This window comes from Peromyscus leucopus, chromosome 4 (assembly GCF_004664715.2).
Source record: "Peromyscus leucopus breed LL Stock chromosome 4, UCI_PerLeu_2.1, whole genome shotgun sequence".
Taxonomy (NCBI): Eukaryota; Metazoa; Chordata; class Mammalia; order Rodentia; family Cricetidae; genus Peromyscus; species Peromyscus leucopus.
Genome location: NC_051066.1, coordinates 129,426,777 through 129,440,468, shown reverse-complemented (window position 1 = coordinate 129,440,468; position 13,692 = coordinate 129,426,777). Strand labels below are relative to the sequence as shown.

Here is a 13,692-nt window from a genome sequence, read left to right as displayed (position 1 = left end):
CCCCAGCACCCAATGCATAGAGGAGAGAGAAATGGTACATATATTTAATAGGTAGGTTTATCCAATGCTTAACAACAATGATGATAAGGACAGCAACCAGCCATTGACTGAGTGCGCCAAGCTCTGAGCTCAAAGATTTTGGAGGATGAAAACCCCAGCAGTCACCCTAGATAACATTATACAGTGAAACTGAGGCTCAGATGGGTCAAGCGCTTTACACAGGGTCACCTAAGCAGAGATCGGGAATCCTTGCGGGATGCTCAGAGCGGTTCCTGGAGCCCGGCGGCCGCGCGTGCGCTGTCCCGATAACGGTGGCTGAGAGTGTGGCGAAAGTGCAGCTGCGGAAGTGCAGCGAGGCCGGGGAGGAGGAAGCGAGCGCTGCTGCCGGGCTGCGGGGCTCCTGGCGCCATGGGCCGCCTGCACTGCACGCAGGACCCGGTGCCCGAGGCCGTGCGCGGCGACATGCAGCAGCTGAACCAGCTGGGCGCGCAGGTGGGCCTCGCCTGGGCGTGGGAGGGGCTCAGGAGTGGGCCGGCTCACTCGGGAGGTGGGGACCCCTGGGGACCAGATTTGTAGGCTCCTAGAGTTGGGAATGAGGGGGATTCCGAGGGGCCCCGGGTTGAACATTTTCGGGAGGGCAGGTCCACTGCAAGCCGGGTGTGGGTTATCAGTGTGGCCTGGTCTGCATGGAACTCTGGGCCTGAGCCGGAAGAGGCTCAGACGGGACCGGTGACCACACCCCTTTCCAGTCCCGGAAAGGAATGGTGCATGCTTTCGAGGCCCCGTCCCTGTTGTAGAGCTCGGAATGCCACCTCCTGTCCAGACTGCGGGAATCAGCCAAGTCAAGGCGTCTGGGACCATCCCGTCCTCCTCCGGAATAGACGGGTGACAGTGGCCCTTGTCAAATACCAGCATTTAGGAGGTGGCAGCAGAGTTCAGATCTAGCTTTCACTAAATATCTTGTTCAAGACCAGCCTGAACTACATGAGACCTCCTGTCAAAAAACAAAATAGATAAATATATAACCCTTCACCCCTGTAAATGTACCGCCCACACACTTAGGAATTTAAAACTATGCAGGGCAGAGTAGTGCTCACCTTTAATCCCAGCATTGGGGAGGCCGGCTGAGGCAAGTCGATCTCTGAAAATTCAAAACCAGTCTCTTCTACATAATGAATTTCAGGCCAGCAAGAGTTACATAGTGAGACTCTGACTCAAAATAAATAAGATCTATTGTTAGTACATGCCTGCCCTGCCACCACTTGAGAGACTGAGGCAGAAAAATTGCAATCCTGCTCCCTCTGCCCTCCAGGGCTAGGATTCTAGGATGCACCACTATGTCTGGCCTTGTTTGTTTCAGTCTGATTCCCAATAAATTGCCCAAGCTGGCCTTGAATTTAGAATCCTTCCTCAGCCTCCTGAGTAGCTGAGATTACATACCTGTGCCAACAGGTCCTGCTCTTTTTTTTTTTTTTTTTAATGTGTATGGGTGCCTAGCCTGCATGTATGCATGTGTACCACATGCATGCCTAGTTCCCACAGAGGTCAGAAGAGAGCATAGGATGCCTTAGAACTGAAGTTAGGGATGGTTTTGAACCATGTGGGTGCTGGGATCTGAACCTGGGTCCTCTGGAAGAGCAGCCAGTGCTCTTAGCCCCTGAGCCATCTCTCCAGCCCTGGGGTGGGTGGGGTTCTCCAGCATAAAAAAAAAAAATGTTAGTTTTTTTCTTATTAAACCATTTAACTATGTAGCCTACACTAACCTCAAATTCATGATCCTCCTGCCTCTGCCTCCCCAAGTGCTGGATGCAATTGCAGGTGTGTACTACCTTGCCTGGCTGAGTTTCTGTTGTTTGTTCATATGAACAGTACTTTCCAGGGAGACAGCTCTATGTAAGCATGGATGGAACAGGTATGAACCACAAACTCTTCTCAGTGGAATTCATGGTTCCGGGTGTGGTTGTCATTAAAATATCATTGGATGTACTGTATGACATCATCGTCCTCTAGGAAGATTGTGTCCCCAGACTTTGCAGATTAGGTAAATGAAGGGGAATCTCCTTTCACTGGCTGACATTTCCCTAACATTGAGCATCTCTTCCGCTGTTTGCTTTCCATGATAGTTAAGCTTTTAATAGGTAGAGATAGTTGATGAGCAATCCTGGGCAGGGCAGCAGTGTCAGAAGACTTACACAGCACAGACTTCCTGTGCATTTAACAGGAGTTAAGATGCTGTGAAGACAAAAAGCTATATCAAGAAATGCTAGGGAAGTCTGTGTTTCTTATCAAGGCTGCAAAACATAGGTGTGTGGTGCCCCCAGGGAATGTACAGTCACAGTAGAAAAAAGAGAGACAGACCCTGCCTCAAAGGTGGAAAGGTGGTCATTATGGCACACACCTTTATTGGTTTTTTTTATTTGATTTAAATTTTTTTCTCTTTCTCTCTCTCTCTCTGTCTCTCTCTCTCTTTTTTTTTTTTTTTGGTTTTTGAAACAGGATTTCTCGATGTATCTGTGGTTGCCCTGAAACTCATTCTATGGAACTCAGAGATTCACCTGCCTCTGCCTCTCAAGTCCTAGGATCAAAGGAATGTGCCATCACTGTCTGGCTATACACTTTTATTTTATTATTATTTTTTGTTTATTATTATTGTTTTGTTTATGTGGAGCCCTGGCTGGCCCGGAACTCACTATGTAGACCAGGCTGGCCTTGGTCTACAAACCACATAGTAACACCCTCTCTCAAAACAAAACCGAGAACCAAACCACCAACAATAACATCTTAAGTGAAGATAACAAAGAATTTCTCTTTTCATCTGTTTTGCCTACCAATATTTTCTGAGTCCTTCCCGTACACACTACTTACATTAAACATTTGGCCTTTAATCCAAACACTCAGGAGGCAGAGGTAGGCAGGTCTCTGTGAGTTCAAGGCCAGCTTAATGTACATATCGAGCTTCTGGCCGGTCAGGGATACACAGTGAGACCCTGTCTCAAACACAAAAACAGAGAACCCTGCCTCAACAAAGTGGAAGGTAAAACCAGCTCTTGAAAGGTGTCCTCTGACTGCCTCCCACCTCCCCACAGTAAATAAATAAATAAATAAAGGGGAAGGGGTGACCATGATTGAAACACACTGTATCAATTCTCAAAGAATTGCCAGCCAATGATGGTGCACTCCTTTAATCCCAGCACTTGGAAGGCAGAGGCAGGTAGATCTCTGTGAATTTGAGGGCAGCCTAGTCTACAGAGCAAGCTCTAGGACAGCCCGAGCTACACAGAGAAACCCTGTCTTGAAAAACAAACGAACTCCAAGAATTGATAAAACAGTAAGTAAATATGGATCATCAAGCCTATCTGATTCCGTCCACTCTCAAAAGCCTACAGTTGTGTGGCACACTAGTTGGAGTGGGGACATTGGATGCTGTGGGCACACTGGGTGGTGGCACACTGGGCGATGGGCATCAGGGAGCAGAAATGTGCTGATGCTCTGTGTTGTCCTTTTGCAGCAGTTCTCAGCCCTGACAGAGGTGCTTTTCCATTTCCTAACCGAGCCCAAAGAGGTGAGTAAACCATTCTGTGCCAACATGGATCTAAAGGCCTGAGAACTTAGAGAGGAAGGTCTGGGTGCTGGCTGCTCTTACAAAGGACCTGGATTCAGTCCCCAGAACCCACGTGGCAGCTCACAACCCTCTGTAATTCCTGTTTCATGAATCCCGTGAAGTATACATGCAGGCAGAATACTCATGCACATAAGTAAAATAAGTCTTAAAAAGGTAAGTAAAGGTCTGTCTGTGCTGTCCCCTCTCTGCAGGTGGAGCGCTTTCTGGCTCAGCTCTCGGAATTTGCCACTACCAATCAGATGAGTCTTGGCCCCCTCAAAAGCATCGTGAAAAGCCTCCTTCTGGTTCCGAATGGTGAGTTGACTCTCAGCAGCTCCATAGAAACGCTGCTACTGCTACCTGACCCTTCCTTTAGTTAGGGAGTCATCCAAGCAGCATCCAGTAACTAGCCAGACATGGCAGGGTCTGCAGTCTAGAGTGGAGTCTGGGTGAGGAGGTAAATGTCACAGCTCTTTAACCGGTATCTGTGAAATAGTTAACCACGGAACCAGTCTTAGCTGGGTGGTGGGGCAGAGAGAATGTCAAGTGAAAACTTTGGAGAAGTGATTATTTTTTGCTTTCTGATCTTTTTGTTTTGTTTGTTTTTGAGACAAGGCCTCACTTTGTAGCCCTGGCTGTTCTGGACCTTATTGTGTAGAGCAGGCTGTTCTGAAACTCACAGAGATCCACCTGCCTCTGCCTTCTGAGTCCAATTTCTTCTTTTGAGACAGGGTTTCAATTTCCAGCACAAACTGGCATCTAACTCACCTCCTGTCTCAACTACTTGAGTACTGGAATTATATCATACCAGCGTATGAGTTTTTTTGTTGTTGTTTGGTTGGTTGGTTGGTTAGTTTGGGGTATTTGGGGAGGTTTTGAGATAGGGTCTCACTGTGTAGCCTTGACTGGCCTAGAACTTGCTGTATAGTCCAGGCTAGCCTGGAACTTAGAGACTGCTTGCCTCAGCATCCAGAATGCTGTGATTAAAGGCATGCACCACCATGCCTAGCCTTTTATGTAGTTCTTAAAAACATCTCACTGGAACAACTCAACCCTTCCAGGAGTTATTTCACTTGCCCCTCACTTCTCACTGCTCTTCAAACTGGATTTGTTTAAAGCAAGTAGCAGACAGCATTTCATTCCGGATGCTTAGTTATCTATCTGTGAAAGATAAGCACGGGCCATTATCCGATCTGAGAGGAAATCTTGCAGCCAGTGTTCTTGGTTCCTCCTTGTGTGATGCATTGTGTTCGCTTATGGCCATTGTTCTCCCGCTCAGCGGGGTCCAGATAGGCCCCAGCCGGCATTTATTTGGCTGCTGAGGGGTGGGGCTTTCTGCACCCTTTGTTTGCTCGCTATGGAGACCTTAGTCCAAGCTCTTCACCTCTGATAGAGTCACCTTCTTCAGGGATAAAATGGAGCTGAGGGGGAAGGGTGAAGAAAGAGGAGCTGATGATAAACAGTTCAGTGGCAGAGCACCAGGCCCTGGGTTCAGTCTCCAGCACCAGGGGAAACAAAACAAAATAGGTGGAGAAGCTGCCCTTCCGGGTTCTGGCCTGTGCGGTCTTGTCTGGGGACTTATTTAAGCTGCTGCTTATGCCTAGCAAGCTGTCTGGTCCTTGGGGGTGATCCAGTACTGATTTGTATTTTCTATTAAAAAGTAATTTTCCAGGGCTGGAGAGATGGCTCAGCGGTTAAGAGCACTGGCAGCTCTTCCAGAGGACCTGAGTTCAATTCCCAGCAACCACATAGTGGCTCACAACCATCTGTGATGAGATCTGGTGCCCCCTTCGTGCATGCAGGAGTATATGCAGCCAGATTATATACTGTACAATAAATAAATAGATAAATCTTTTTTTTAAAAAAAGTAATTTCCCGCCGGGCGGTGGTGGCACATGCCTTTAATCCCAGCATTCAGGAGGCAGAGGCAGGCAGATCTTTGTGAGTTTGAGGCCAGCCTGGTCTGCAGAGTGAGATCCAGGAAAGGCACAAAGCTACACAGAGAAACCCTGTCTCGAAAAACCAAAACAAACAAAAAAGTGATTTCCCATCCCTACTCCCCAACATATTTTGTCTGTAGACAGGTAGAATGAGTGTCCCACCAAACAGTGGTCACAGATTGTATATGTTTCTCTCTCTCTCCGTGTGTGTGTGTGTGTGTGTGTGTGTGTGTGTGTGTGTGTGTGTGTGTGTTTATGATTTCTTTCTTGTTCTTATTTTTGCTAAGAGGGAAAAGAACACACAAAATTTCCCACATTCCTAAGACATTGAAGTACTATTTTCCTACAAATGGCTGAAGTTGGCCTTTGGCCCCAGGACTGCCAACTTCTCCTTTTCTCTGGCACATTGACCTCTCAGTATTCTGTGTGGTCTCCATACTTCTTACATTACTGATATGATCCGTCACTCAGGGAATACAAGCCTCACTAGGGCAGACGTTATTGTTTGTGTGGCTTACTAATGTCTCCCGATGTCTAGCATAGTGCTGATCCACAGCAGGTATTCTGTCAGTGTATATGACTGCCACCTTGCTCCCCACTGGGTCTCACAGCCTCCAGCTAGCCAGCCTCCAGGGTGAGTGGTTCCAGCCTATGATTACTTCCCACCTTCTCCCACCTAGTCTCCCTACCAGGTGTTTCCACCAAGCCTTCCATACATAGGGCCACCACAGGGCCACCACAGGCCTGTCCCCTGACTACCAGAATGGCATTGGTTTAGATATCACCAAAGGAAATAGCTGAAAAAGAAGCCCCCGAGGCCTCAGAGAGCCATATCTCCTGCCTACAGAAGGTAGCAGCAGAGTGGAGAGCCTATTCTTTGGTCCCTAGAGCTTAGCCTGCTGTGTCCACCCCTGCTAGGGCATCGCCTGGTACTGCTCACCAAGACGGCCTATCAGGATGGTCGAGAGCACAAAGAACTGCCCCTGGGGATCCTCTGGTATGTAAGCCATTTACATATAATATTTGTTGGCCCTAAGCAAAACCAAGTAACATTTGTGTTTATAATAGAAAAAAGTACAAGAACAGTGCTAATACCTTTAATTCTAACATCTGAGAGGTGGATGCAGAAGGATCAGGAGTGTAAGGTCATGCTAATCTACATAGCAAGTTTGAGGCTAGCCTAGGCTACAAAAGACTCTCAGAAAGCACCACCGTATGTGTGCATGTACAAAAGAGAAAGAAGGAAACTGGGCAGTGGTGGTGCACACCTTTAATCCCAGCACTCGGGAGGCAGAGGCAGGCGGATCTGTGAGTCTGAGGCCAGCCTGGTCTAATAGTAAGTTCTAGGCTGGCCAGGGCTATATGAGACCCTGTCAATAATAATAGTAATGATAATAATAATAATAATAATAATAATAATAATAATAATAATAATAATGAAATATGGCTCACAATCCTACAATTCTACCACTCTCACATTTAAAAAAAAAGTTGGCACATGCCTATCATCCCAGCATTCAGGAGGCAGGGACAGGAGGATCAGAAGATTAAGGACATCCTCTTCCTCAGCTACAGGGCAAGTTTGCAGCCATCCTGGGCTACCTAAGACTGTCTCAAAAGAAACAAAACAAAAAACTTTAATTTTTCTTGTTATTGTTGTTTAGTTCATTTGTTTGTTTGTTTGTTTGTTTTTAAGATTTATTTATTTATTATGTATGTATACAGCATATGTGATTGCAGGCCAGAAGAGGGCACCAGATCTCATTGCAGATGGTTGTGAGCCACCATGTGGTTGCTGGGAATTGAACTCAGGACCTCTGGAAGAGCAGTCAGTGCTCTTAAACTCTGAGCCATCTCTCCAGCCGCCCCCCATTTGTTTGTTTTATGGGTGTATGTGTGTGTGTGTTTCTTTTCTTTCTTTCTTTTTTTTTTTTTTTTTTTTTTTTTTTTTTTTTTTTGAGGGCCGTGCTAGACAAGCCATCCACCACTGAGCTGTACTGTCACTTCACAATGCCTTTTGTTTTTTTTAGTTCTATCTATTCATGCGTGTCTGGTGGGTGGAAAGGGTAATATACACATGAGTGCAGATGCCCTCCCAGGCCAAAGCCACTGGATCCAACTGGGGCCAGAGTTACGGGGGGGGGGGGTCACCCCACACGGGTTCTGGGAACTGAACTCAGGTCCTCTGCAAGAGCCCTACGGAGGCCCCTGATGAGCCCCATACAGATTAGGGAAGACTGTTCCCAGCAGGGGGAACTGGGAAGGCCTGTGATAGGAACTTGCCATGGATCAACATGCATACAGGAACCACTGACATGATGGCCAGCATTGGGGAAGCTGAGGCAGGAGGATTGTCAGCAGTTAAGAGTGTCCTTGCTACTCTTCCAGAGGACCCAAGTTCAGTCCCAGCCCCCACAGCTTCAGGAAGTCAACTGAGGTACATCTGCAAGCCCCACTCAGCTTTTGTTTGTTTGAGACAGGGTTTCTCTCTGTAGCCCTGGCTGTCCTGGAACTCGCGCTGTAGCCCAGGCTGGCCTCGAACTCACAGAGATCCGCCTGTCTCTGCCTCCCAAGGGCTGGCATTAAGCCTGTGCCACCAGGCCTAGCTGCACTCCAGTTTTAACTGAACTCTGTGCCAGGCTGTGGTGGAGCTCCATGACTGTAGCCTTGCTCACTCTTCCCTCCGCTGGCCTGTCCCACACCCAGTCTTTTCTGTGGGCCCAGCGCAGTCCAGCATCCCTGAGGGTGACTGACTGCACTGCGCAGCGAACAGGTGTGTGCCCTGTCCCGAGGTGGTGTCAGGGCGGCACTTTGTCCCCAGCCACTGGAGACCTTCCTGAAGCATGTTGCTTTTGTCTCCTGTGCCATGTAGTTTGGGTCCAACAAATACTTCTTCCTGACCCGTGCTCTCATTTACACTTTATGCTTAAAGGTGCATTGAAGAAGGGCCTGGCTGCAGAGCAGGTGCGGACTGATCTCCTGACTCTAGGTGGGTTGCCTCCGGAGGAGTGGGGGGGAAGGGCCTCCCAGCTCTTTGTTATGTTAATCATCTTTCTGTTCTCTTACAGGTCTTAGTGAGGAGAAAGCCACTTACTTTTCTGAAAAGGTATAATTCTGTTAATCAAGGTTAAGATCCTGGCTTTTATTTCCTGAAAAGAAAAGGAAAGGAAAGGGGGGAAAATGCTGAGCAAGACAAAACCATCCCATTCTTCCTCGGTCAGCTCCACAGGAGTGGTACACCTGCAGCTGTCAACCAGCTCTGCTTAGGGCAGCCCTAATTTCGTTCCTTTGGCTTGACCAAATGTTAATGCCATTGTTGTTCCAATTGGATTAAATCTTGGGAGGAAAATTTTCAACTGGGTATAGTGGTACATGCCTTTAATCCCAGCACTGGGAGTGGGCCTCAGGGCCCTCCTCCAGTCCATAGCAATTCAAGGTCAGCTGGACTTCAGGACGCCCTGTTGGCAGATCGTGTTCCTGCCACGTCTTGGATACGTGCATGCATGTAGGCTCAGCCCTGGGTTCTGCTCTCTTCCCTCCTTATTGGGCCCTGAGCACTGCTATGCTGGGACGGGGGGGGGGGGGGGGGGGGGGGGGGGGGGGGGGGGATAGGGCCTGATGGTCCCCACTCTGATGACATTGGCCTTTGCTTTTCTTCCAGTGGAAGCAGAATGCCCCAACCCTTGCACAGTGGGCCATAGGCCAGACCCTGATGATTAACCAGCTGATTGATATGGAGTGGCGATTTGGAGGTAACTAGATGCATCCATTCCTGGTCACGTGTTCCGCTGTGATAGGCCTGGACTGCAGAGACTTTTGAGAGCCTGGGTGGGGAAGACTTGTTCTTGATCTCAGACCTCAGTGGGGGCTGGCCAGCTGACAGCCTTCAGCCACCTCCATCCCTGGTACCATCCTGCTGCTTCATGTTCACCCCAGCATGGGTGCCCTAGATAGCCTGCTATATTGAGCTCTTTAGAAGAAGTTAGTCACTTAGTATTCTTTTCTTTCTCACAGTGACATCTGGAAGCAGTGAATTAGAGAAAGTGGGAAGCATATTTTTACAGGTAAGTCTGTGGTCAGTGGCAATGGGGAGGATTTCAACCTGATTAAAAGTTATTAAAAGCTGGGCTTGGTGGCACAGGCCTGTAATCCCCACACTCAGGAGGTTCAGACATCTAAAGCTCAAGGCCAGGGGGTTGGAGAGATTGCTGGTGGTTAAGAGCACTAGTTGCACTTCCAGAGGACCTGGGTTCAATCCCCAGCACCGGCTGTCTGTAACTCTAGTTCCATGGGATCTGGCATCCTCACACAGACATGCAGGCAAAACACCAATGCACATAAAATAAGTAATTTTTTTTAAATGAGGTCCTGTCTCAATTTTTTTTTTTTTAATTAAAGCTGCATTGGGTTTTATCTTAGTCAATGTTCTACTGCTGTGAAGAGATACCATGACCATGGCAACTCTTATAAAGAACAACATTTAATTGGGGGCTTGCTTACAGTTTTGGAAGCTTAGTCCATTATCATCATGACTGCATGCAGGCAGGCATGCTACTAGAGAAGTAGATGGCTGTTGTACATCCTGATCCACAGGCAACAGGAAGAGAGACAGCCTGGACCTAGCATGGGCTCTTGAAACCTTAAAGTCACACACTTCTTCCTCCAACAAGACCACAGCTCCTAATCCTAATCCTATCAGAGTTCCGATCTCTAGTGACTAAACATTCAAATATATGAGCCTGTGGTGGCCATTTTCATCCAAACCACCACAGGTTTGGTATCCTCTTAAGTGATGTCCCCCTGAAGTGCCTGTGTCCCAGAGCAGTGTGATTGGCCAAAGATAGGATCATGTGCCTGCCTTCGGATGGGCACGTCTTGGTGTTAGTCATAAAGTTCAGTTGCTTCAGGGGGACTGTTGAGAACTTTTGGTATGGGATAGTTCAGTCCATTTCCTGTGACTCCTAAAAGAAGCCTGTGGTGGGACTGGGATGTGGCCCAGAGGGGAAGTGCGTACTGAGTCTCCTTCAGATGCTGGGGAGCTTTTAGGTTTAGTTAGGTGAAAAGGCTCAGAGGAATTTCTCTTCTCAGCTGTCATTTAAATTTTTTCATTTTATTATTACTATTTTTGTTTGTTTTTTATTGTTCGAGACAAGGTTTCTCTGTGTAGCTTTGGAGCCTGTCCTAGATCTCACTCTGTAGCCCAGGCTGGCCTCGAACTCACAGAGATCTGCCTGCCTCTGCCTCCCGAGTGCTGGGATTAAAGGCGTGCGCCCCCACCCCCCACCCCCCCCACCCCCCCACCCCCCCTACCCCGGCTCATTTTTATCTCGAGGGAAAAGGGTGGGGTGCAAATGGCACAACATGGCTGTGGAGATCAGAGGACAACTTCTGGAGCTGGTCTCCTTCCACCTTGGTCTGGGTTCCAGGGACCAGACCCAGGTCATCAGGCTTGTGGATAAACACTTTCCCACTGAGCCGTCTTGCTGGGCCTTCATTTTAATGTATAAGTTTGGTTTTTTTTCTTTTTCTCCCCCTTCCCCTTTCCTTTTAGTTAAAGTTGGTGGTTAAGAAAGGAAAACAAACTGAAAACGTGTATATAGGTGAGTCTGTAACTCCGTTTTGGAGCTTTCCACTTCTTTCTTTGGTCACCTGGGCTGGTGAAGCCTGCCTGACACAGCCTGCCTCTCAGACAAGGTTGTCACCAAGCTCTAGAGCAGCCATCCACTCCCTCCCTCAAGTGAAGCATAGTGCCAGGGCTGTTACGAAGCTGTCGGGAGGCTGGACACCCTGAATGGGAGGGAAAGGATGGGCTGGGGGGGTGACTGGAATGGAAGGACTGGGGGCAGGAATCTCTTGTGGGCATCCCTGACTATCCCAAAGGAGACCCCTGTGAAACCCTCCATGCTTCTGCAGGACACCGTTTGTGTTTTAGAGCTGAGGCCCTTGCATGGTCAAGACTGTAGGTTCCTTATTCTGATGGATTATACATCAGGAGCCACGTAGCTGCATATAGCTCAGTGGAGCCCTTGCCTAGTGTGCTATAGGCTGGGGTTTGATTCCCAGCACCACAAAAAGAGAGAGCTGCTGAGATGTACCAAAGGAAATAGATGTCAGCCTAGGGATGAAGCACTGTGTACACAAGGCCCTGGGTGGTCTCCCCGTCACATAAATACAGTAATTGAAAGTAGAAATGGATTTCCTGGGTGATTCTGTGTCGTTGGAGTACTCACCTCAGATTGAATTTTCTCTCTCCAGAGTTAACCTTGCCTCAGTTCTACAGCTTCCTGCATGAGATGGAGCGAGTCAGAGCAAGCATGGAGTGTCTCAGCTGACCTTGTTCCCTTCTCCTGCCTCTCCCCTAATGGCTGCTGCAGGGGCCAGCTTGGGAGCCCAGGTGCAGTTTCTGAAAAAACAGGGCTCAGTACTTGAGGAGTCCTGCTTGACTTCTCTGTAAGCTTCTCATGGGAACCGCCACTTCCCATCTCCTGGGATGAGTTTTACACCTAGATGCTCCAACAGCTGTTACATCTAGGGTTGTTTTCTTTCTTTTGGGGGGCATTGTCACCTCCTACTGAACAGTAAACAAACGGTTCCTTCAGTCAAATGGTTGAGTGCTTGTCTGTGGCTGAGGAAGAGGCCGGCTTGTCTGGAGAGGTCCTTCCTACTTCACACTGTATTTGGGGGGGGAGGGGCATCTCCAGCCAGTGTTTGCTGAGTCTCCTGTGTGGAAGCCTGTGCTTGGTCTTCTCTGGAGAGAACTGAGGCAAGACCCTGTCGTAATCTCTGCTTTTATCCTTCTTGTTTTGTGTTATGAGGAGGTAAGCCTTTTGAGGCCATCCTACATTGTTTTGGTTCCAAATGCCCAACCACCTTTTGGTTAAATGGTAAATTAAAAGAATAACAGTTTCTAAAGAAAAGACCTGAATCTACTAACTATCTTTCTCCACAGGTTTAGGAGTCATCCAAGCTAATATAGTGGCGTAGACCTGTAACCCTGGCACTGAGAGGGCAGAGATAGGAAGATCACCAAAAGTTAGAAGTCAGCCAAGGCAACAAAGTGAGATCCTGTCTCAAGCCAAGCCAGCCATAGGGACTAGCTAGATTGATTGATGGCCCTGTGGTTAAGAGTGCTTCCTGCTCTTTGAGAAGACCACGTTGCTGTTCTCTGCACCCATGGCTGGAGGATTACAAGGACTTGTAACCAGCACCTCACACCTTCTGACATCCAAGGGCAGACACACATTCGAACACACATATACTCTCTCTCCATACAAATGAAATAAATCTTAAAGAGGGGAACGGGGAGAGGTTATGGTATAGCTCAATTGGTAAAATGTTTGCCTAACATGCATAAAGCCTGGATTTATTCTCCAGCATTTCACAAAACCTGGCATAGTGATCAGCCTGGGCTACATGACCCCTTGACTCAAAATAAAATTAAATAAATAGAGCCAGGGCCAGTGAGAGATGGATAAACAGATAAATGCACCTACCCCAATGCCAGGACCCACGTGGTAGAAGGAGAAACAGATTCCCAGGTAGAAGGAGAAACAGATTCCCAGGACCCACGTGGTAGAAGGAGAAACAGATTCCCACGGTTGTCCTCTGACCCATACACACCCTTACACACTCATGCACACTTAAGTTTGTTTTTGGGGTTTTTTTTTGGTGGGTGGTGGTGGTGGTGGTGGTGGTGGTGGTGGTGGTGGTGGTAGTTTTTCAAGACATGGTTTCTCTGGGTTGTCCTGGCCGTCTTAGAACTTGCTCTATAGACCAAGCTGGCCTCGAATTTAAAAAATAAATAAATAAATAAATAAATAAATAAATAAATAGCCCTTGAGACAAGGGCTAGAGAAATGCCTTAGCCGTTAAGAGCACTGGGTGCTTAAGCAGAGGACCTGGGTTTGGTTCCCAGCACCCACATGGTGACTTATAACCCTCTGTAATTCCAGCTCCAGGGAAGTTAATACCTCTGGCCTCCATGGGTACCTGGCACTAATGTACACACACACACACACACACACACACACACACACACACACACACACACACATAATTACATATAATAAAAATAAGTCTTTAACCTGATTCTCGAATATCCCTTTAAAATCCAACTTTGAACCACATCTAATCTCATGATTAGGGCCTTTA

General features: G+C 47.9%; 1 protein-coding gene across 1 annotated transcript; it reads left to right on the top strand.

Annotated features, from left to right (window-relative positions):
• Nucleotides 1-335: 335 nt before the first annotated feature.
• On the top strand, nt 336-12,458 carry Commd7 (COMM domain containing 7). The gene is made up of 9 exons (XM_028887466.2): nt 336-492; nt 3,509-3,562; nt 3,814-3,916; nt 8,474-8,530; nt 8,610-8,647; nt 9,203-9,293; nt 9,556-9,605; nt 11,093-11,141; nt 11,797-12,458. Exons 1-9 carry the CDS (start codon nt 409-411, stop codon nt 11,871-11,873), a joined length of 603 nt encoding a protein of 200 aa, XP_028743299.1. The 5' UTR covers nt 336-408; the 3' UTR covers nt 11,874-12,458.
• Nucleotides 12,459-13,692: the final 1,234 nt, after the last annotated feature.